At 36.5% G+C, this 25,331-nt stretch overlaps 2 protein-coding genes across 3 annotated transcripts in view; both read left to right on the top strand.

Annotated features, from left to right (window-relative positions):
• Window positions 1-467: 467 nt before the first annotated feature.
• On the top strand, window positions 468-19,730 carry IQUB (IQ motif and ubiquitin domain containing). Of its 2 annotated transcripts, none has more exons than XM_031056920.1 (11): window positions 468-734; window positions 1,587-1,718; window positions 1,825-2,000; window positions 2,244-2,399; window positions 4,754-4,964; window positions 8,423-8,598; window positions 12,919-13,089; window positions 14,483-14,659; window positions 16,029-16,277; window positions 16,698-16,883; window positions 19,099-19,730. In XM_031056920.1, exons 1-11 carry the CDS (start codon window positions 506-508, stop codon window positions 19,258-19,260), a joined length of 2,025 nt encoding a protein of 674 aa, XP_030912780.1. In that variant the 5' UTR covers window positions 468-505; the 3' UTR covers window positions 19,261-19,730. The 2 variants fall into 2 exon arrangements, with proteins under 2 accessions (XP_030912780.1, XP_030912781.1); XM_031056921.1 differs by lacking the exon at window positions 19,099-19,730 and adding an exon at window positions 17,026-17,379.
• A 3,780-nt stretch (window positions 19,731-23,510) lies between these two features.
• ATP6AP1 (ATPase H+ transporting accessory protein 1) overlaps window positions 23,511-25,331 on the top strand; it is a 50,146-nt gene continuing 48,325 nt past the window's right edge. The window contains exon 1 of the mRNA XM_005420937.2: window positions 23,511-23,711. Coding sequence (XP_005420994.1) covers window positions 23,599-23,711 — 113 coding nt within the window. The 5' untranslated portion in view covers window positions 23,511-23,598. The remainder of the gene's footprint in view (window positions 23,712-25,331) is intronic.

Genomic DNA, 25,331 nt, shown 5'->3' with positions numbered 1-25,331 from the left:
GATTTCTGCTCATTTCTGGCGGTTTGGCATCCCCGGGCTCCCGCCGGGAGCTGCTGCGTCCCGGATCCTGCGGGTTTGGTTGTGGTTCTATGTTGAGTAATATGGGCTTAGGACTCTTCCAGCCCGTATCATTTCGGTGGCAACTCGGAAAACCGTAAAGGTGCGCTCGGAAAACCGTAAAGATAGGCTGTCTCTGGGTAATGACCGTTTGGACCATCTTGTTCTGTAGGCAGAGAACGAGAGGTAAAAAGAACTACAAGGTGCCGGCTACCTGCCTTGGAGTGTTACATTCGGTAAACACCAGCCACAAGTGCTTTCTGTTTGGTGGAAGCAAAGATTTCGTGCTGTTCTCAATAGGCCTTTTGGAATTAGATACAGGAAAGCTTTTCAGGACAGTAAATTACCCATAATTCTGGTAGTAGAAATGTGCCAGTATACAATTTATAATAGATCCTGTGATTATTGTTGCAGGAAGGTTAAAAGCATGCAACTGATGCTTTAAGAAATGGAAGGTGCATCAGATGGCTTTGAAGTTGTTACATCAGAAGGATCAGGTGGAGAGCAATCACCTGCATCCTCACAAGGAAAAGCAGTCGGAGAGGCTGGGGACCCAGCAGAGAAGCCTCTGCTTCCAGAACCTGCAGGCACTGCACAGTCAGAGAGGGGCTGGAACCAGCAGTCTCCTTCTCAAAATTCAGTACTACCAGAGAGTACAGAAAAGGGGACAATGACAGGTAAAGAAGTAGCTAAATGTTGGGTATTAATGGTTTAAAGAGATTTTTTCTTCAACTTGGTTATAGCTTCTTGCACTCCCACACACCCTCATTCTGTTTATGCTTGCCGAGATTTGGTCCTGCAGTAACTTTTTAAATTCTCATTTGAAACATACTCCAAAGGTAACGAATGTATTCTTTATCTCAAACTGTAGTAGTCATTTCTACATGGCATTTTATAGAATGATCCTTATTTCCAGAAATATGTATGCGTATGTATACATATTTTGTATATGCATTTAAATTACCAGTCTAGCCAACATTATAGAAATCACCTTACTATTTTACCTTTCTTAGATTCCCCTGTAACTTGCCTGCCACCTTTCTTTATCCATGTCTTTCTCCTGCAGTCTCCCAAATACTCCATCATTTCCTACACCTGTTCTTCAGTGTTCTGGATGTCTTCAGTCACTTCCTAATACAGGACCCCATTTTCTTGGTTCTTCAGAGCAGAACACAGCATATCCTGTTCAGCAGCTGAGCACAGTGAATAACAATTCCTCGTATGGACTTGCTGACTACTTTCCTCTTGGCTAAGTTGCATTCATCTGCTCTCATTCTGAGAAGCTGGCTAGGAATATCTTTATGTGGTGGCAGTATTACATTAGATACCACCTTTAAGATTATATGATAATACTATTTCAGCTTTCAAATAGACTGTCTTTTAGCTGAAAAAACGATAGTTATGCTGTGTTGCAGTGTTACAATAAAATCATCCTGGGGTAAAGTGGAAAGAGTTATTTGTTTGTTTTGAGAAGCTTCTCAGGAAGCTTCTCAAAACAAAATTCTCAGGAATTTTGGTTTTATTTTTAGTAAGCATGATTAAGGATAATGGAACACCTAGGAAGACTTGGCCTAATTTTGAGAATCAGGAATATTTCCCTGGAGAAGTCATTCAACAGGATTACCACATGCCTGATGTCATAACTGTCAGAGTAGAAACAGGTAAATGCTGCTTTTGCACATTTGTTAATACATATATAAATATGGTCTAATCAGATGTGTTGCTGAAATAAGCAATATTTATATTTTGGAACTTCCATTTTAACAGGTTCAAATTCATTTCAAGAAGTAGTTGTAAAAGTTGAAAGACCTACCTATAATAAACCTTTTCTGGGTGGATTTAGGAACATGTCAACAGGAGTGGAATTTCATAATGCAGGATCACAAACAAAACCCAAAAAACGACCTGACAAAGGAATTCAGTTATTTTCTAGGGGAACACAGGTAAAAGCTTTGTAATGTCCTTTTAGAATGTTGTTTTTGCCAAATTGAATAGAATGCTGGCACTATTTCTGATAAGAAAGAGGAAGTAAATCTGAGATAAATGTGCAAATGAAAGTTTTTGATAGATAAATATCATTATTCTTGTGATTTTTATTGCAAATAGCTAATTTTGCCACTTATTGTAATGAGGAAAAAAAGATCTCTGTGTATTTGCTTCTAATCTGACATGCATTTTTTCCCCAGACGGCCGTGGAAAAAAATACGCGACAACAAACAAGAAATACAACATCGACACAGATGACTAAAACTGGCCTTTATGTATCAAACATGACTGACAAACTAATAACTCCTGGAAAGTATTTTACAGCAGAGGAATACCATAAACGTAGAGTTGAAGCAGTAAGTCCTTACCTGTTTGAAACTATCTGTAAAATAATGAATAGTGAAGGTTATCTGAATATTTAATGAGTGTTCAGAGTGTTCAAAGACAGAATTTAAAAGTGAACTGTAAAATGTCTTCTTATGCTCATCTTTTGTAATCTTTCAGATACAGGGGAAGTGCATGTTTGCTCTGGGGTTTTAGTGACAGTTGATACCTTGCGATCTCTTAAATATTAAGAATTCTGAAATTATTGTTTTCTGTCTCGCAGTGACAGTTAAGTTTCCTTGTAGAGCATTAAGGATTAAAACAGGCTTGTTCTTACAACATTCTCATAATCTCTTTGGAGTAACCTAAGATACATGCTTAATATATGGCCTGAAATAAATGCAGTATTGGGTTAGGATTTAGGAGATCTGCATTTGAGTTTTGAGAACAATCTATTGTTTGAGAGCAATCTATTTTTCTTTGTCTGTTTGGTTGGGTTTTTTTTATCAGACTTAGTAGGTTACCTTGGGCAAGCTGATCCATTTTGGATTCTGTTCAAGCTCCCTGGTTTGACACTAAAGTTAAAATGGGCTGTTCAAACACAGGCAGTGGGTCTGTGGGGTTTTCTGGTGCACTGAGTTGCCTCATGAAGGCAAGTCACATTACAGATTCTGCATAGTCATTGTGCAGAGGATGCCATTTAGGCCTTCCAGTCTGCTTTTTGGAAACCATGTGTTCTGTGCACATCTAACTCAGGTCTGCCCTAAATTGTGTTAGATGAGGCCCTGCTTTGTAAACGCTCTAGTTATTAATTTGATTGCTGAAAATAGACAGTCTGAATCCAACTGAATGGAGAAACAGTTGATTCCCCAAATGTCTAAGTAGAATAATTGTATTGGTAATTGTATTGACATGGTCGGCAAGATCTTTGAAGTTTTCTGGGCAGAAGTTTTCTTGTAAATGTGGCTGTGTTCGCAGGGGTCCCAGGACGAGAGAAAAGAGAATCTTGACTCCATGTTTCAGAAGGCTGATTTATTATTTTATGATATATATTATATTAAAAGAAAATGATATATTAAAACTACACTAAAGAATAGAAGAAAATATTTAATCAGAAGGCTTGATAGGAATAGAAAGGAATGGATGATAATAAAATCTTGTGACTGACCAGAGAGTCTGAGACACCTGGACTGTGATTGGCCATTAATTAAAAACAACCACATGAGACCAATCAAAGAGGCATCTGTTGCATTCCACAGCAGCAGATAATTATTGTTTACATTTCGTTTCTGAGGCCTCTCAGCTTCTCAGGAGAAAGGATCCTAACGAAAGGATTTTTCATAAAATATGTCTGTGAGAGTAAGAACTTCTTAAATTGGTCAGCTTTAGCTGATGGCAATGTGCATCTTGTAGAAGTGGAACCCAAGTAGGGAGTAATTTCCTCAGGACTACCAATATGTTTTACTGTGATCTTTAGTGACCCTTATGGAAATCTGTAATGTGTCTGTAGGTAATTGATTATGCACAGTAGAGAGATGTCAGCTTGGTGTTGGTTCACCTTGATGGATTTGCCCAGTGCAGTATAGGTTCATATTGAAATACTGTTTGAAGACATATTCAAGAGAAGTTTTAGATTAAGATATTACCAGAGACAGTGTGACTGTATTAGTGTGATTTTGTGCTTGATAGCTTTTGATGCTGAACAATGCTTGGTACCTCATGGCATTGATCTGACTGAACTGTTTTGTGCAAGTGCTAACTCAGCCAGATGAAGGTGAGGCTTGTGCAGTATCCTCCCTTACCTTCTCGTAGACATTTCCTGAGTCCTCAATAGCCACAGCTTGGGAAGGTCGATGATTTAATTTTCTTTTGTCATTTCTGTCATAACAGCATTAGTAATTTCACTTTCATTATTTTTCACAAATAAAATGCAGTTGATATTGGGTCTATGTGTTGATTTTTGTAACTAGAAATTTAAAAGAAATTTTGCAAATGTGTCCACATTTCCACTCTGTAAATTGGCAGTAAGATAAGGAAAAGAATAAAAACAGTGCGTGGCAAAATACACTTTTAAGGGGAGACTTGAAAAAGAAAAATAGATATTTAAATGTAGTTTATATTTTGATTTGATTATTTGAACCTATTTTATCCACTGTACTCACTGGTTAAATTCCTGCAGTTACCTAACTGAGTAATCATACTAGTGCTTAAACTAATAGTACATGACTGATTTTGTAACATTTAAGTTAGTTTCGGTACAAGAAAAATATTAGAAAATGTGGTTAGGGAGCTGGAGAAAAGAAGAGTTAAGAAATAATACTACATTTCAAAATACTATGTTGTTTTATTTTAAATTCACGATTCTTTGGTATTGTATCACATATAGGTAATAGTAATACAGAAGTATTTCCGTCGTTGGCATGCTGCATATTTAGTACAAAATATGAAGGAACAAAGGAGGTTAAGGCTGGCACGGGAGGCACAAGAAGAATTACAGAAAAAATGGGAGAAAGAAGAAAAATTGAGGAGGGAGTATAAGAAAAAACTGAACCCTAAAACAAGAGAAGACTTTGAGTTACTGTACCATGACTTGGAATGTAAGTTTTCTTAAAGGGATATCCTTAAAGCAACAAAACAGTACAGTTTGTTTAAAACAAACTTAGGGTTTTTACATGTTTTTATAGATTTTTTTTCTGCTTGACAGTGGAGTCTTTTTCATTGTAAAATAATTATTTTACTTTCATGTATTACTAGAAACAGGAAGAAGGCCTTGATGCTCTGTAAGCACTGCTCAGCAATAACTAACCATCCCTGTGTTATCAACATCCAGTGCCTTACAAGCTGCTGTGACTAAAAATTAACTCTACTGCTGCCAAAACCAATACACCTTTTTTTAGAAATAACTGGCTTATGGAATAGTGCTCTTTGGCAGTTTTATTAACATTTTTTATTTATGTCTAAAGTTAAGGTCAGCTAGAAGAACAAAAGGGTGTTTTTTTTAGATCAGAGTTGCTTTTATCTTTCACTCTACATTTAAGATGCTGAAGAATTTTTGTACAGAATTTTACAACATATGACAGAAGTTGTTCCTTTTGTCTTAGTTGTCCTCTACTGATGCTTTTTCTCCTTCCCAGTTCATTCCATGTTTCATAAAACTGTGTTGTCAACATTTTAAAAATTTCCTGGGAGTTCTGCAGGATATTCTGAAAGTCATACATTTTCTGTTCTTGGAGTAGATGATGTTTAATACAGGCAAGCACCTCTAAACTTCTTCAGAAAAATAATGTGAATACTGCAGATAATTGACATAAAACCTTACAAGAATGTAATGGTGCAAATAGAACAAAAAACTTAAAGCATTTCCTTTGGGAAAACAAAAACAGTCAAAGCTGTGCACTTGCAGTTTCATTATATGCTGCTACAAGACAAATTTTGGTTTTTTACAATGTCTCTTTTAAAGCCAGAGATTTGCACTGTGACTTGTAACAATTCTTATGTTATGTCAGCTACAGTGCTTTATGGTCTAGCTCTTTGCCAGTTTGAGTATTGTCCCTGTAGCAGACCTGACCTAAGAGATGACCTACTTCATTGCAAGGCCACCTGCCCTACCTTAAATCATCTCAGCTCTTTCTTCAGTGGTAAACTGAGCATAAATTTGTGGCATGTGTTATTCATAGAGCTTAGGATCACGATTCAAAAATTCCCAAGTTATACACTAATCTTTTAGTGCTGTCATACTTTGTGTGGCTTTGTCTGAAGTAATAAATGATTTATAAATGTCACTGTTCGTGACAAATGTAAAAATTATTGCTTGTCTTGAGCTTTGCAGTTATTGGAATGGTATCTTCATGAGATTTGTGGCTTGTTTGAGGTTGTCTGCCCCTCCCCTTTTTCTGTATAAATGGTTTGCTTTTCACTTCCCGAGAATCAAGCCCTTTTCAAGTTGTATCTGACTAAGTAATCAAAAGCCAAGGTACTCAAATAGGACTTTTTTCCTTGCCACTTATGAGAAGTCTTACTATTTCACATCTGATTTTTTTTTTTAAGTGTGAAAAGTCTTACTTGCAGTAGAAGCAACTAAGTTCTGTTGAAGTTATGGAAGAGTGCTGATCTTCATGATATTTTTAGATTTGAAACTTATGGTTATGCAAGTGTCTCTTGCTTAATTGAATGACTTTGGATTCACAAATAATAAAAGTTTCAGCCAAGCATGTTCAGGAATTTCATATCTAGTCAACCTGAAAAAAACATGTGCAACTTCAGAACAGAACAAATTCCAGTATTTGAAATGGGGTTTTTTTTTACTATTTTATTAAAAATAATGGTCTGGTATCAATCTCACTGTTTAGTTTTTGTTAACTGGTATTGACTAGTGGCTTCTCTACATGGAGGTTTGCAGTCATGCTCTTCATTTTAATAGAGCTTAATGATTTTAGGAACTTGGGGTTTTTTTCCTACCTGCATCTGCAACAATTTTGCATTCTGATAGTGCCAACAATTTACACAAGCTAAATCATTGTCACAGTAATAGAATGAGACTATTGTCCTCCAGGGATCTGTGAAGGTTATTGCTGCAATCACAGCAGGGTTGCTATTACAGGGTCAGCCAGTACAAGCAATTCCTGGTGGTAGAAGAACTTGCCTGTTGACTATATAGTGCAAATGAGGTCTATCTATATATTCAGCATGTCTGCATAGGCATTTATTATTTATTTGAGAAGTATGAACTATTTTACTTTATAAACAGTGGAGTAAAAATTGCAATGAGTAAAATCTCTGCAGATAGATAATCTGCAGAACAGATAATCTAAGAGGAGTGTTTTAACTTGGTTGCAGGTAAATGGGGAATCAAGAGGTGAGTATCAATGGTGAGTGACAGCTTCTTCATTTCTGAAAGTATAAAATTGCATACTGTGTTTATTAGCTCCACCTTAGAAGTTGCTGCCCCCTTAAGGCATAATAAAACTTCATGTAAATAATTCTATATAATGCTGTTGTTTGGTGAATTGGCTGTATTTAAAATATTTATCTTTGGGTTCTCAGAACTTGGCAGACAGCTGTCATATTACAGCTTGGAGAGCCTTAAGGAAATGAATTGAAATATTTAAAAATGGAAAGCATAAGGTGTTGTAGATAACAAGCCACAGGCAGAAAATAAGCCTTCCTCCTTTCCCTCCTCCTGCCTCTAATCTTACCTGATCCAGGATGTTACAGGCTTTTTCAGTGCATCACATATTGAATGGTTTTCTTTTATGCTGGGTTTTGCTTTTGTGTAACTGTTCTGGGATGATAACACTTTGAGGTATTCTTCAGGAATGTTGAAGTTTTGGATCTTACAAAATTCCCTACAAAACTCTAGAGGTATTTGAACTAGATCAGACTCTTCAGAGAAGCCAGGAATTGTTATGGGATATGTACTGATCCATGAGCAGCTGTCATCACCATCCTGTGGCTTCTTCTGTGGCCACTTTCACCCACATTGGAGGGTTGTGTTATAGAAAAGGAAAGGGAGAGTAAAGCAATCGAGTTATTGATGTGTTCTCATCTGCCTTGGTGGCAAAAGGTGATGCCACTGCAATACCCAGTGTAAAACCTGAAGTGCTAAATGTGACTGTCAGTCAAGTTTTATCTCAGTTTTGGAGGACTTCAAGCTTCTTTAGATTTTACACATTTATGCAGGGAGAAGCAGTAATATTCTCAGTACTGAGTACTAGTGGTACCACAGTAAGATGCAGCCATTTCATCATACATTTCCACAGGAGCTAAATTCTTTTTCTCACATACAGATTCTTTTTCTCCTACTCATGTTTGAGTTTGGAGTGCACATTGGCAGTCTGGAATTGATGTACACACACATACTCTCACAGAACATCTGTATAATTTACATTCATTTCTAGGCCATCTTGCATGTATTGAAAATAGCTATAACATCAATTCCCTAAAATGCCAACTGGGTTTTAGTGAATATTGAAAGAAAAGTCAATTATGTTGTTTCTTAAATATGAAAGCAGAAGTTTTGCTGGAAAGCATCTTGTAAAAATATTTGTATCTGCAGTATGGATGCAGGAGGAGACTGAGCGAATTAACAGAACTCTTACTGGAGGTAAAAGAAAGGCAGCACTGTGTGCACTTCTGGAAGAGGAGACAGAGCTCATTGCTTGCATTGGGATGCACAAACTAAGTGCCAATCTGGAGAACCAACAAAAAGCAATTCTGCACTTTCTGGGTAAGGTCAGTAATTACTCTGATCATAAAGAATATCAAAGTACAGGAACAGAAAATACGCCTGCAAAGTACAAAAAGTACCTTTTGTAGTTTTTAACAGTTAATCATGTGAATGCAAATATTATAAATATCCAAATTATGTGGTTATTCATGACAATACAATTCAGTAAATTTCTTTTTTCCAAGCTGAGAATTTCATAGCTGCCAGACCAATTGAAGGCTGAACAGTGGATCATTAACCCTGTTAACTATAAAAATATAAACAATACATATAATTAATTATAATAATATAAATATTTGTCCTTCAGGAAGTAAATTTGTCATTAATTTCCCAAATGAGTATAGGCCTCTGGTCAACATATATCTGTCTTTAAAGAAAGCATTTATTCTGTTTCCCTGTAAAGAAGAGTTTGAATCTGATGTTGAATTCAGTTATTAAATCACTGACTTTAGTTCCATTACAACTTTACTTGAGATTTCATTCTTGTATAATCTTGGGGATGATATTTAAGGGAAGTGTTCTTCAATCTTTATTTTGAAAAAATTCTTTCATTCACAAAGATGATTTAAAACGGCATTAAATTCAGTGGTATCTTAATGTAAAATACAAAAAACCCTTGCCCTTTTAGGTAGATGTCCAGCCACTGGAAAAAAGCAATAGGTTATTTTCAAAGTATATAACATGATTATGAAAAGAAGTACTGCAACAGAAATTATTTTTAGCTATCTAATTTTTTTATTTTTATTATTTTAAAATTTTGATTATTGAGTGTTCAAAAGTAAAAATGGTGGGTTTGTCCAAAAGAGACGTTTTTTCATTCTTTTTATTACTGATCCTGGGGAACTGTACTCTAAATGTGATTTGATAAAATGTATTAAATTTCTCATTATGAACAAGTTGCTTATCTGACATGTTGGTGGAACTATTACCACATTAATGCTGTGGTATGACTGTTTTCTGTCTTACTGCTTTTTAAGAATGGAAAAAAAACAGAAAACCAAATAATTAGGATTATTTTCAGAGCCTCGAATCATTTCTATGTTTAATGTTTGCTTCTTCTACTTACAATCTGTTCTGTTACCTTCTTAGAAAAAGAAGCCTGGAACAGTCAAAGCAAATATATTTCTCTTTTAACTGACTCTGTTGTAACTTTTCCATAAGGACTGATTTCCAGTGTCCTACCTGTACAGATTGCTTCCAGCACATATTCTGACAAGCTGTACAGTTTTTTTACATCTAGAATCAGAAGCAAAACATTCTTCAGCACAAGAACTCTTAGTGACAGTTGATGTTTGGAGAATCAGGAGTCACATCAGAGACAACCGATATTTTGTCTCTCCAAACAGTGGAAAGACAAGTGGAAGGACTGCTTTTCCTGAAGCAGTTAAATAATTTATTTATTCCTACTTTAAATGTATAAATTATGTTTTTCATGAAAGGGACTGTAATCTTTATAGTTTTAAAATTTATTGAGCTTCTGAACTAGTGCAATGTTTCATGTTTTTTATCATGTCAGCTGTAGGATTTTGAGTGTTGCTCTAAACTGTTGTTAGCTAGTTCTAACTCAGAGGGAGAAAAAGTAACACTTTTTGCATTTTAAAAAAAGATAAACATAATTTTGTAAATCTCAAAATTAGATAGATGGTTTGCTATGACTGTAACAGTGCAATTTAAGCACTTTAAATTACAGTATGAAATTTATTTTTGAGTGCTTGATTAGGGATTATTTGTTTTTTTCTTGAACTTCGAGCTGGTAATGTTGATCTGGACACTTGCCAGTTAAAGCTGCAATAATGTCTTTCACATCTGAAGACTGCAAGCTGCAATAGCCAATGTGGCATGAAAGTTGCTTCTCCATGGAAACCTTTGTTCCCTTCTTTGCTACTTTAAGCATGTACCTCCACAGGCATGTGTGCCCTTATGAAGGTTGCTACTGGTTGTGTGTGCCCTATGTTCTAGGGGGTTCTTTATGCTGAACTCCTTCTTCTTCAGCATTTGTACTGTGGAGAAGAAGTATTTGATTAAGCTTTTGTACAGCAATCATATTGACTTAAAGAAATTTGTGTAGCTATTAACTGTCGCTCAGTTCAAACCTTTCATGCTTTGTACTATTTCTGCACACATCCTATGGATTTTTTTTATTATACTTACCTTTTTCTCTCTCTCTGTGGTGGTGTGTTTCTCTCCTCAGGCGCTTCTTCTGCTTTCATACATTGGCAGCAGAGTGTAGTTGTAGTAATACAGGTAACAGGATTATTGTAAATTCCACGGCACTGCCAGCAGACTAAAAGGCAAGAGAAAGCTGGCAGAAGATCTCAAAGTTTTGGTTTTTCTCCTGTCAGTCTGGAGTACAGAAAAATAATCCTGAAACCAGAGAACTTGTGATTCTTTCTTTTTTCAGTAAAAGGCTGCATATTTTTTTTTACATTTAAATTTTTTTATGTAATACCCAGATATGATAAGGTAGTAAGAAAAAATAAAGAAGTTACAGATTTATTTTTGAAGAAATAATTGTACTAACAGAATTGGTCTGTATTAAGGGTCATTTGAAGAGTGGGTTACCAAGTCTACTTGCACATATTGGGTTTGCAAATTACCAGAAAAATCTAATTTTAGTGATTATTTCTTAGGGTCTACTCTGACCATTGATTCTTTCTAGCATTAGCAAATGACCTTTCTCTGTTATTGTGATTTCCTTGAAGAGGATCAAATGTAGGTACTGAATTAACTACTATGTGGAAAAGAGTGATTTGTCCCAGTCTAACATACAAAGGATTGTCAGCATGATAGACCTTCTAAGCTGGTCTGAATTTCATTGTTTGCAAAGTGTGGAGTTTTGGTTTTGTTTTAGGGTTTTTTTAAGAATTTCTAGTATTGTACAAAGATAGTGAAACAAAATAAACATACAATAGAATGCTCCCTATATATGACAGAGAAAAAATTGCCTTGCTCTAGTTTTGCAGAAATTCAAAGATTTCACCAAGTAATTAAGAGTTGGTTGGTTGTTTCGGTTTTTTTTTAGCTAATGTCTGGTTTTGCTATTGCATTTCTTAGTTTGGCTGTGAAATGTGATCCCTGGTTAACAATATTTCCTTTGAATTAGATTTCTACCCCCACTGATAATGTAATTAGGTGTCATTAATTTGATGTTAAATCCTTTCTAAAATTATTTTTTCTTTCTTTTCCTTACCTAACTATTTATTTAAAAGTGAGGATAAGTTTTGATTGTGGTGATAGCTAATCATATCTCTTCTAGCTATCTAATATTCTTGATATTTTTATTACTTATCACCATATCAAGTCTATTTTATCAAAATAATGATTGTGTCAATGCTGGGGTCATGTCCAGAAAACTACTAGGCATGTGAATACTGCATAAAGTGTTCCTGTTGCTAGGTCACACTGAGACTGCAAGGTGAACTTTGTGAGTGTTAGTGAGTACTTAAGTTCCAAATATAGTGAAAGAGAATAATTGAAACAGAAAGAGGTTTCAAGTACCTCTCCCCATTAAGAAAAGGAAATGGAGTTAGTAATGATGGGAGAGGCTTTTGAAAACTCTTTTTCTATCAGAATTCTACACCTGTCTCTTTATGTAACAGTGTTATTTGTAACCAAAACTCATCTTCTGGAAAGAAGAAAATGAAGAAAATGGTTGTACTTTTCAGACCTTGTGGGGCAGGTGGCATCATGGAACTTCTTACTGTCTATAAAAGTTAAAGATGTGCAAAGAGATAATTGAAGCATAAGGCATATGGCATGTGGTTATGTTAGCAAACAAGAAGCTAGGTGAAGTGTCTGGTAAACTGTAAACACATACCTTGCCCTAGCTCTAACAAACTGTATTCCTTCTATCCTTCTCTGCAACTAGTATAAATAGAAGAGTTCCCTGGAGATATTTTTTACAGCAGTAGACTTTAAGGTCTTAAATTTTCAATCTTTACACAGTCAACAGACCCATTGATTTTTACTGATAGTTTGATGGGATTTATGACTGCAAAGTGAAATACAGAACAAATATATTCTAACACTACTGTCAGTAAATTCACTTTAAAGAAGTAGAGCATATCCCTGTAGGAGAATATTATTTGCTTTTAATATCCTGTAAGTTGAAATTGTCATGACCTGCTGCTTTAAATGAAGTGTGCAATTGAATGCTTGCTTTGGTGGAAGAGGTGCTGTATCAATATCAGCAATAGAATTAGCTTTTTACAATAGTTAAGCATTAAGTCCCTCTTTGCTCTGATAAAACTTGATGTAACAAAATGCGATTGTTCAGCTGGTGGTCAGATTTTAATAGCTCAGAGTTCTACAAATTGTTTCTGAAGTGTGCACAACCTAGGAGGTGGAAAGCATTTGATGGAAAAATCACTGAAATGGATACACAGAACTCGCTCCGTGGCAAAGAACTACTTGAAATCTACCGCAGCATTAGCACAAAGGACATCCCAAAAGATGAGAGAATATCTGTGCTGTTAACACTCAAATGGACAGTGAAGGTAAGGTTTAGTTTTCTGTTTATGTTTAGCTTGAAGCTGTACTTTCCAAAGGTGCTGTCACTTAATTATGTTGACACATTAGCAGTGCTGCTGCTGGCAGACAAGTGCCATGATGGTGAGCTAGAGACCCTCATGTACTGCCTGGTGTGTGAGTGTAATTTAAATTCCAGATACACTCTAAATTCATATTTCACTTTATCATGTGCATATTTATCTTCAGGTTGTGTTAGAATTTTAACCCCATGGTTTTAGACTTCTTGTATATTAATACATAATACAATTTTAGTACAAAGTTTTGTTTCCTACTTATTATCAACCTTATGAGAACCGTGGCAGTGATATATGTGGCAACTACCATTTATTTTTTCTCAGTTCTTTGAAATATCTGTTTAGAACCTTATCTATCTATTGGTTTGGATTACCAATTTTATGGGTAGCAAATACCGATTTTTTTCTTCTTCTCTTTGCCCCCCACTCCCTGCTGCCACTGTTGCTGCTAGTGTTCCCAATGAATTAGAAGCTGATTGCATTTTTTTTTAGTCTTTCATATTGGTTTTATTTATTTATTCATGTACAAAAAGAATGAGTTTCAAGGTCCTTTCAGGATGATGCTGTTGACATCAGCCTAGAATAGAATGCTGCTTCCTGGTCTTATTAAAACAAACAAGCATCTTGCTGTTTGTTTTAGTAGTGCCAGTATTTGATTTAAAGTCACTATGGCATTGAGAACACTTCTGGTTTATGAACTCTTGCCCATCTTAACACAAGTCAATATTGCTGTGGTGAACAAGTGAATTTCTGTAAATTAGCACTCTCTTTTACCTGAGAAATCCCTGAACTCATTCACCTCTTATGTCTCTCTCTGGAGAATCTCCTGCCAAGCACTGGAAATATTGAAGTGACTAATTTTCAGGCAAAGTTCCCCATGCCTCTTGTGTGGTGGATTTTTTGGGTTTTCTTGTGGCATTTTTTTTAAACCCATCCATATTACACCTCCAATCTCACAGCTGAAGGAAGCTTCTTAGGGAAATATTTCTTTGGACTTTTGAAGACTTAAAATTTTGCACTTGTTGAGTACCTCTGCTAAGCATATTTTAGTGCTTCCAGGCTTACAGATCCTCAGAACTTTGGTATACATATACAGGCTCTTTAAAACAGAATCTGTAAGCATTCTCACTTTTGTAGTTCTACAGTTGTTTCCCTGGAGATTTTTTTTCCCTGAGAGACTAACGAGTTCTTCTGTGAACATGTTCTTATGTGAACTTACAGAGGTATGAATGGTAATGTCCATAGATTCCATAGGTTGCTTTCATGTCTTGTTGAATGATTTTGTTTGTTTGCTTCTTTACTGTTGTGCAGTTTATTTTCCTTTTTCTCTCTTTTTTTTTCCCAGGAACATGAATGTAAATTAACCGAGGAAATAGTGGCATTAATTGACAGGGAAATTGATCTTATGTCAAGAGAGGTGAAAGAATGCAACTTGGAAGGACTGAGGAAAAGAATTTGTACATTATTTCTCCAGTATATCAAAACTCCAGAGTTTAACCCTCAAGTTGCTGGGTTAATTAAGGTATTATTCTTATTTTGCAGCCTCACATAGTGGCCATTGAACTAAAGACAAGGGGGATGGAAATTATTGAAAGCTTTTTTATTTTTTATTTTGCTGTAGAATTCGTGGGGGAGTTCCTCAGGAAGTAAAATGTAGCAAGTACATAGGTTTCACACAAATAAATTTATATTGTCCTATTAGGAAGCATGGAGCATAGACATGGTCATAAGCCCCTGATAAGTGGCTGGCAGCACTGAGAGCCCAGGAACTCTTGTGTCTGAAATAAAACATCTGAAAGCTGTAAATGGTAGATCTCATGGGATGGTATCAGCAAGATGTAATAGCAAAGCAGTATCAATAAGAGAGGAAGTTGTGTTTTTTCTACTGGTCAAGAGGCAGCATGCTGGGCATCCAGAAAGGAACAGCATAGCCCATGTCAATGTCTAGTGAGCTTGCACCTGAGCAAAAACTGTTCCAGGCTTCTGTTGCAGAATCAGTTGCTACTGTGTGTGAAGAAGATGTAGTTAGTTTTGTGTGAGTGTTTTCCTTTTCTGACTATATATTACAAATAAAAATATTATTCACTATCATATGTTGCTGCTCTAAGTAGCAATGTCTGTTTTGCATCTATCAGAAGAGCATTGCTCATACAGTGGTCAATGTTATCTCAGGAGTAGAGGATCTGTCAGATGTAGGTGCAGATGTTAGATTTAGAACCAACTAGCAGTTAATGTTACGCTAGGTTTATTAGCAGAGACTGAAGATTATCAGACTGCTCAAGCTATCCAGTTACTGACTCGGTCTGTCTGCACAGACCACATTGCATTCTTTCCAGAACCCATGAAGGAATGTGGGGATGAGGAGGTCACCATCAAGTTTAGTCTATTGTCTTCCCTTGTTTTTTTTCTGGACATGTGGGTCTGATGATTTTGTATTCTTATGCCAAAATATTAATATGCCCATAATCTCAGGGTTTTATCTTTACTATAAAGGGCAGATTCTACATGAAAAATCAAATGTGGAGAATTTAGTTTCTGTTTTCTCTGTGTTGTCATCTCTCCAGAATAATTGACAATCTGCATACATAAAAGCACCAGGAAGAGCACTGGAACATAAATTTTAGGATCTTCATATAGCTTAAAAATGAATTGACTGATTTATATAACTGGTTTTAGCAAATGCAGTAAGAAGATACAGTTACTCTTGGTATCCTATCCAAGAACAATCACAACACTTTATTGGGTATTTTTAAGTAAATACTTCTAGTTTTTACATATTAAAATACTTGCACGAAGATATGGAAGACTTATCCTGACGGTGTTTGAGTAACATACAAGTAATACAAAGATACCCTGTAGTAAATTAACTTTTTTGTTTTTTTAAATTTTAGGTTCCACAAGATCCCTTAACACTTTATAAAAACGTTTACTTCTGTCATAGCTGTGAAAAGTACTTACCACCTTCTGAGTTTCCCATTCCTGCAAGTTCCCACACCATTGGCAGATGTCGCTCGTGTTACCAGCTTGATAATGAGGCTCGGAAACGAGAAGCATATTTCAAGTACAGACTTATACTGGAAGATCTCAGGAAGTCTGAAGTTGATTATCAGGATGATAGTAAAATTGTTTTCTTAGTTCAGGTACTGTTGGAAAGAGCACTGCAACTCACAGTAAGCAGTGGCTTTGACTATATGTCCTCTATTTTGTGTATGTTGTGGACAGGTTGAGAAATGGCCTAAAAGCTGCAGCTTCTTCCTGTGATATGTGATGTTCCACACCATAAAGAAGCAGCCCTTAAGCTCTTGAAGCATAGGTGTGCTTTAAAAGGTGGTTTGCAAGCTATACACTAAAAGAAGTCTAGCTGACAGGTCAAAGAATCAGATGTTCCAACAACTGTGCAAAAAGTATTTATGTATATCAAGATGCTCTTTAACCAAGTGATCATATGAAATGTGCATAGAATTTTTTTAACCCAAAGATTTATTTGTATTTTTACATGGGTTCAATAATTGTAGGATGAAACGTGCTTCTTTCCTTTTTAACCCTCTTTTCTATTTCAGCTTCCAGATATGCAGTACCTAATTGAGAACATATGGAACTGCCGGTCAGCTCTCAGTGCCTGCAGTGACCTGTATGAGTTGGTTATGGTCAGGTGGGATAAACAACATGAGTGGTCTCCATGGAACACTATTCTCCTCACTAAAGAAGAGGCAGATGCACATCTTAAGCTGTGTAACCTTCAGAAGGTAAATTTCAATGGGCTTTATTTTTTACCATATTTATGTTATGTTTTAGTAGAATCCTGTGACTAATTATATTGGGCCAAATTTAGTCATTACACTTGTCCATGTTTAAATTGGCTCATTGTGACTATTTAAATGATTGCAGTACTATTAAGCAGAATGGACAGTAATCCAGAAGGCATCTGGCATGTACATCTCATTCCATGTACCTGAACTCTTGCCCCAATTCTCCCTCCTGAAAAGCAAGAAGCTGAGCGGCCTCACCCATGCTGCCTGCTGAGAACAGTGCCATGCATGCTCTCTTCCTTCAGATCAGATCAGACAAGAACCAGGCTGGATGAAAAGCATTCTAAAGACTAACCATAAATTCTGTGACCATTGTGTGCCTGTGCTCTTGCACATGCTCTGGCCTCATTAGTTTCTCGTCTTCTAAATTTCTCATCAAAAAGAAGAATGGTTCCATGTCTATAACTTGTCCATTTGTCATCATAAAATTTGTCACTACTTTCTTACATAAATATCAGCTAAGTATCCCTTACAATGTAACCTTATAGTTTGCATTTAAGCAATAGAGGCATAATTTCTCTTCTGAATTAAAACCACTTAGAACTGCATTAAACTCATAATCAAAACTGGATATTTACACAAATCCTCCCAAATTCTATATCTAAACATGGTAGTCTATGAAATACCTCTCCACTGAGGTATTTAGTTTTGTAAGGCACAGGAGAATCCTGTGAGTTGTGTTTGTCCTGCACTTAATAATGGTTTATTAAGCCTTTCAGTTCCAGGTTATTGATTTATATAAGTAGTGATCTGCAGTCATTGTTTCCTAGTGTTCTTTTGTTTTGGGTGTTCTTAATTCAATTTTTAACATAATATATGTGCATCAAAAATGCAGCTTCAGCTGTTATATATTGCTCTTCTTTCTGGAAGTCTTAAGAGCAAACTAAACAGAGCAAATTAATTGCTCTCTTTAAAGTTTTGCTTTATTGATGAAATATACCAGGGAATTCTAAAGACAAAAGGAATTCTGCAATCCATTATATTGTGTGAGTGCCCAGTTTTTGTCTTCAAGCAGACACGTTTATGTGAGCTTTAGCTTTAGAAGATAAAATCAGTTTCAAGTTGGGAATCCCTTTATTGGCTCCTCTCATTCGCTGTGAGTCAAGAAGACTATTCAGACAATCTGAATCTAGTGGTGCTCCTCAGCACCCATAAATTTGTTGCTAGCATTATGGTGGGCAAAGATCCTGATTGAGCACTTCTCTGGTTTGATGCCATGAGTCTGGATGTCATAGTCAAAGAAATGCCATGAATTTGATCAGGTCTAGGGCTTCAGTGGGTGGGGGAGTTAGGTCAGAACAGGTAAGCTACACAAGCCTATGAAAAAACCTTGAGGTACTTTCATTAGCTCTTGCAACAAATGTGGATGTGAATCAGTTGTAGTGAGGACTCAACTTTCTTCTTCAAAAAAAAAAAAGAAATGAAGAGTGTAAAATAAGGAAAATGAAGCGAAGATAGAATGTTGTAAGTTGAATCATTGTTTTTCATTCACTGAAACAAAAAAAGCCTCCTAAGCCATTTGTTTAATAGCAGTTATTCATAGTGATTTTATTTAATAGCAATTATTCAAAGTGATGACTACAGCAATAGCAAAAGGTTTTTTCAATTAAATATTCTGGTTATTTATTCCGTCATCCAAACTACTAATAATAACTAGGAATTTGGGAAAATGTCACCACTGCATGCAAATGCTGACTGAAAAGCTGCAAAATACTTGCTGCCATGATTAGTTGAAAATAACGACTCTGATTCTTATCAAGGAATGCCCCTACAGTCTTCTCCTTGAAAATGTTGCTATCTAAGTGTTGCTTTATTTAATTTTCAAGTGTAAGTACAAATGTTCTCACGTGAAATAAATAAATAAATAAATACGCTTTATCTTGAATGGATGAAAAAAGTTACTCTGGTTTTAAAACACGACTAATATTTTGCAAGGAAAAATTTTCACTACTGGGCCATAAGATAATACTATAGAACTACAAAGTATTTCATTATGTATACATACAAATAAATGATTTGCCTTAGTTTATTAAAAGGTCACTATTTATAATGTCTAAAATATGTCAAAATGTTTATAATGTCTAAAATATGAAGCAACACATATATTTTTAGATATCTTAATTGTATTTATGGTATTTGAATTTTTTTTCAGACTTACGAAGCTCCATTTATTTACAGAATAGAACAAAAGCATATCCGGGCAAAAAACTACTTTGCTCGGATTCCTGCGATGGCATCATTTTTGCATAGAAGTAACAATCAGTCTAATGCAAATTCCTACCAAAAAAATAGTTCCTCGAATGTAAAGAAGTGAACTAAATTCCTAGATTTTAAAGATATATACTTTTTCATCAATACTCTAATTGTATTAAACAGATCAAAATAAACTTCTAAGGATAAAATAATTTGGTCCCAATCAGTTAATTTAACTGCGTTTTAAGTTTTGTAACTTCATTTTAAAAAAATAAAATGTTGTTAAAGAGCTTTGTAAATTCTCAGTTTTTAGAGCAATGATTATTTTTCTGTGTATTCCTGCATTGCTTGGAACATTCTGTCTGTAGCGTAATATTCCTGTTGGGCAAATTCTGTTAATTCTTTGTCACCCTTTAATTAGAAAATTTATACTATAGCACTGTATTAAATTTCTTTTTCTTCTCTTAAGCATATAAGGCAGAAACCCTCTCAAGCCCTGGATTCTTACAGAACAATAGAATATATGTAGCTTTCCAGATATAGCCACTTTGCCCTGCAAACATTTGTGCAACAGAACAACTTTACATTTTGTCGCTCATATAGAAGGTCATAGAAGAACTGCCAGCATGTAATTGTGTCCAAGATGTTGAAATTATTGTAATTATTGTAATTTGAGTATTATAATTTAAATATCATAATTTGAAATACACATTTCGGACTGTTTGAAATATGTTTAGTTTTGAGGAGTTTGTATTTTTTGAAGAAGTAAATTCTCCCCATAATTAAAAATGTTTATGTTTGATCATAGGTACAGAGAAAAACATATGGTGTAAATCCAAAAATCCAACAGAAAGTTGCAAGGTTCTTCTTGAAACCTCTATAATAAGATGTGGATTTGACCCAGCCTTTTGTTCTAACAGATGAAACTACCTAGGAAAAAGCAGTAGCATTTACAAAGAGAAATAAGCACATATTTGGCAGCAAACAGCTGAAAACTGAATTGACTCCCTCAACAGGACATGAATTGTAGAACCAGTATCTGGCTGACAAGTACATTTTAACACCATTGGAACCTTTCCACTGGTATTAGCATTAAATTCAGAATTTTAGTTTGTTTAAGTTCTGGATTGTAGTTTGGTACTGAACTAATTGTAGAATTGCAGCACATGAGCATTCCAGCTGGCTTATGTGCTTTCTGACATCTGAGCCTTAAGATAAGAATGGCTGCTAAGTCTGAATTTCCCCCAGAGTGATAAAAGGAGTTTTGAAGTAAATTATGGGTTGAATGGCAATGAGTCACATAGATAGGAATCTGCCTCTGTATAAATTTTTTTCCTTCCTTCTTAAGCATATTTTTAAAAAGGTAATTTACAACTCCAGAAGGATGCTTTCAAAAAAAAAGTAAGGAAATAGTTCAAACAAATGTGAAAAGCCAGTAGTCCATTGATTTCAATGCAATGTGGTGTTGGAGGTTTCTGGAATCCTGGAATCATTTAGGTTGGAAGGACCTTTAAGATCGAGTCCAACCATTAACCTGACACTGCCAACTCCACCCTTAAACTGTGTCTCTAAGTTCTACACCTACATGGCTTTTAAATACCTCCAGGTGTGGTGACTCCACCACTCCCCTGGGCATCTTCTTCCAAAGCTTGACCACCCTTTCTGTGAAGAATTTTTTCCTATTATCCAACATGAATCTCTTCTGGTGCAAATTGAGGCCGTCTTCTCTTGTCTCTCTCAACTCTTCACTAGCTTCACTGCCCTTCTCTGGACATGCTCCCCCACATCATTCTCTTTTGTCATCCTGAGGCAACAGATCCCCCCCTCCAGGTCATTGGTAAAGACATTAATCAGGATTGGCCCCAGTAGTGAGCCCTGGGGAACACCACTGGTGGCTGTGTGCCAGATCAGTGTGAACTCCATTCACCACCACCAGTAGCTCTTTCCTGGCAGTGCCATTTAGTCACGCTGTGAAAACTTTTGTGTAAATAGTTAAAAATTTGTGCTGGAAGTACAGTCAGTTGGATGCTTGACTAATATGTGGAACATGCTTTTCCACAAAATAAGCGTCTTGTAACTGTCATCCTTCAAATCAGTGTCCAAAAACCCACTATTTTTAGGAGTGAAGAAAAAGGAGAAAATATATGCAGATATATTTGTGAGCTAAATTTACTTAGTGAAGCAAATTAAAATCCCACTCAATAGGCTCTTCTTGTTCCTTTTTTTCAAAGCTTTTTTCACTTCAGTTGTTCCCAAACTGTGGTTCGTGCGGAAATATTAAAAAGGAAAAGTCAGTTTGTTTTCAGTTAAAAGTTTGTTCATAAGTGATATGGTAATCTGAGAGAAAACACTCTGGTTATGTTTCAAGAAGATTTAAGATTGTTTCTGTAAGGCAGAATACAGAGTATACCCCCCAGCTGTGCATCTCACTGGTGTGTGTTGAAAGCACACAGCACTGAAGAGAGGGCAGAGCTCAGGATGTGACGGAACCCAGGCGGAGTCCTGTGGTTTGTGTTGCCGCAGCCGTGGGGAGGAACGGGAAGTGAGGGTAGAAACCATGTGGCTGTGTTCCACTTGATGCCCAGAAATGTTTTGTACAAACCAAGTATACCTCCTACCAGCAAATATTCCATACAATGCAGAGAGTGGAAGGTTTGACCACAGTCCCACCAACAGTGCTTTGCACAATAGTGGTTATTAAGGTATAAAATGTACCTTAATTTTGTACCTCAGTGAGGGATGAGAATTTGACATAAAATTTTAAGGGACAGATTGACAGGCTTGTCTTTCTCACTCTCCACAAAAAGGATGCCTTTTGGTAAGTCTTGGGTCATCAGTTATGCTGAGTATTGACACAGGAAATTAAACTTGTGATTGCAGTCATATTGTTAATGCAATGTATTCTGCAGCAGCTGCTTTTGTCACCAGCAATCCCAAAGAAGCTACATTCAATAAACCATGGATTTGTGAACCCAGCTGGCTCTTCTGAATGTGATCAGATCTGCAGACTATTTGTGCATCTGATGTAGGGCTTAGGGTGATGTTTTTGTAACAGTGTGTGATTTGGTTACTGTGTCAAATATTGTCCTGCAAAATTGAGTTTTGTTGGAAATCCTGCAATTCCTTTATTCTGTCTAGGTGGTTCTGTTTCTACCTCTGTCTTTGAGGTCTGGTTTGCTGTCTGTACAGGTAAGACAAACACACATACTGGCTTGTTAAAGGGAACAGATGGGATTTCTAATATATCTCTGAGGTTAAGAGGAAAAAGTACCGTTAAATTCTGCATTATGTAAAGGTAACATGGAGAAGAAAAGAAACATGACAATGTTTTATTGCTACCCTTAAAATGATTTTTTTTCTGAGAAATCAGATTTCAGATTGAGTTGATGAACAAATTGTCTTATATTAGGCAACCACACTATAACAATATACTGTGATTCAAGACAAGTAGATTTAACTGATCTGGCTATATGTGCTCAGATTTAGTCATGCATGTCTTCTGACCTCTCCGTCATCTTGTACAGTTTTCACTGTGCTTCCTTTTTTTTTCCCTTAACACAACTCATTTTAACATAGCTCATAACTTCTTTTATGTATGATCTCTAACATCCTGTTCTCATGGTGAGGAGGCATTTGTGCCCAGAGCCAAACATGTGCCCAGGCTGCTGCTGCCTAATGTAGTCACAAGGTGTAGAAACTGCTCAGTGTTTGGCAGCCACAAAAAAAGCGTCCCAGAGCAATTTGCTTCCGGGCATGAAGGAATTCTCTAAGACTATTTTGTTCTCACATGAGTCGTGAAATACTGAAGTCCTGTCACATTCTGGAGTGATTATAATTTGCCCCTGACTTAAAATATTTTTGATTTCTGGGGCAGCATTGCTCCGTGCAAGATAGCTTAACAATTCTGTGTTTCAGTGGCTCTGAACGTGCCATTTTCTCTCACTTCCTTCTTGCTGGAATCTGCAGTTTGTTGCAGATTTCAAACCTGTCAACACCCAAATGTGTGACGCCAGATCTCAATACATGTGAAAAAACTAAGCTGAGGGACATGATAATATGTAGCAGGGGAAGAAGATAGAAGTTCTGCAGAATATATTTTGTGCAGTACAGAAAACTTTTCTGTAAACTCCATTTTGAAGTTACATAAGTGTTATCAGCCTGCTTAGGACAGGAGTTTGGACTTCATGACTCTCCCTTGCACTTGAAGGTTAGAGGAAACTGACAATGCTTTCACTGCTTTTTACGAGCTGTTTCAATCACAAACCTGAAAGTATTAAAAACAGGAGTAACTCCCAAGTTCGGGCGAAGGAAGTCGGTGTTCTGAAGTCCCCCTGCTGTCGGGGAGCAGCGTCAGCCCTCGGCGCGGCTGGGTCCGGCTGCAGAGCCCGAGCGGGAAGTGCGGCTGTGCGCACGGCCGGGCTCTGCCTGTGCCCGGCTCTCCCTGAGCGCTCCCCGAGCCATGGCACGGCCGTGCCCCGCCGCTCCAGCCCTGCTCCTGGCCTCCCTTGCCCCGCTGCTCCACGCGTCCCTGGCCGGGCATCATGTGCCGATGCTGCTTTGGTCAACTCGGAGGTAAGAGATCGAATCGAAGTGTATCCCTGCTTTTGCTTCTGCTCTGTGTGTCTGCACAGAATAGAGTGTGCCACCGAATGTGGTAAATCAGCTCTGGGCAGTAAATTAACCTATATATAAGTTTGCACCTTGGCCATCAAACAAGCCAACAGATGATTTTACCCATTTTTATTTATAATTTTAGTGTTCTAAGCTGAGCAAGAAGAAAGTGAATTCTGTAAGCTAATCTGAAGTAGATGTGCTTTATTCACCCTAAAGCATCTTTGAACTCTACTGTTAGAGATGTTATGGCTTAAATCCACAACATAAGGCAGTGGCACAAAAACTGTGAGCTGACCAAAAGCTCTATTGTAGGTTTTTAAGCCTTAGATTTCCTAACTTCTGAACCCTGACTTTTCACTTTAATGTTCATTTAAATACAGGTTCTTAAGTACATTGCTGTATGTATATGCATCAGATGTTAGAAACAACTGCAGTCTTGACAGATCCAGAGACACATGAAATTCAGGGGTTTGCATATACTTATAAAATAGGACTCTCAAGCTTTTTTGAAAGAACCAGGAATAGTCCTCTTTCTTTCCAACCAGGAATTTTATTCATGATCACTTTAAATATTTGTACCTTCACTTGGGATTTCCAGAAATATGGCAGCTTGGGCAATGCCGTAGTTTCAGGTGGATACTGAATATATAAAGTTGTCAGAAAAATTAATTACCACTTGTTAACCACCTTTGCTATATGTTTACTCATCTTTTGTGGATTTCCAAAACCTGAAACTCTGCATATGGAAATCTGCATGTTTTGAAAAAGTTTGATTTTATAGCTTTCACTTTTTTTCTCCCCCTAAAAGAAAAAAAAAGTTTCAACATCAAGGCAATTTTATATTCAAAATACATAGTGATTCACCACTGTATAAGACAGGACTCATATGGGTGTATTACCCCTGTGTAATACCCCTGTATTTAAAAGCAAAGTAAATGTTGGAAGGCATTGTTCTTAGGTTAAAAGTGATTCTAAGCATCTAAGATCAGTGCTTCCTTTGTCCTACTTCCTGGTTTATATAAAAAACATACCTGCTGTATATATAAACAAGATCTTATCACTTAGTCCCATGTGGTCATAAAAGCAGACTTTCCATCAAGATGCAATTAGCAGCTTGTTCTACTGCAGATTTTTCTGGTTTATACAAATCCAGAGCAGAAAATCAGGATACTGGACTGGGTAAACAGTTTCATGTCTCCAGGAATACAACATTTTGTGGAGTAAGTATTCCTCCAACCATGATATTTGCATTCTGAAAGCTAAAGTTCTTGTGGGGCCAAAATTAGTTCTGGCGAAGGTCTATGAAGGAACTGAAAAGAAGTTTTTCGTTATTTTGTAAGACAAAGTAACACTAACAACAATTTCCTGTTGCTAACCCCTAAGTCTGTGCTTTACATTTGGTACTTCCCAGTGATGCGAGGTTTGCAGTGTGTCATCCACAGGCCTATGAAATTTGGAAATTACTATTAAGAGTCTTAGAAAAGTTAACTAGAGAATCACAGTTAATTATGGATATCTGTGGATATCTCTTCACTCTGTAGGAACATGTCCCACCAGTATAAAAGTTCAGCAATTCAT

Source organism: Geospiza fortis, unplaced genomic scaffold, assembly GCF_000277835.1.
Source record: "Geospiza fortis unplaced genomic scaffold, GeoFor_1.0 scaffold195, whole genome shotgun sequence".
NCBI classification, from domain to species: Eukaryota; Metazoa; Chordata; class Aves; order Passeriformes; family Thraupidae; genus Geospiza; species Geospiza fortis.
This window is presented reverse-complemented; position numbering and strand designations above follow the sequence as displayed.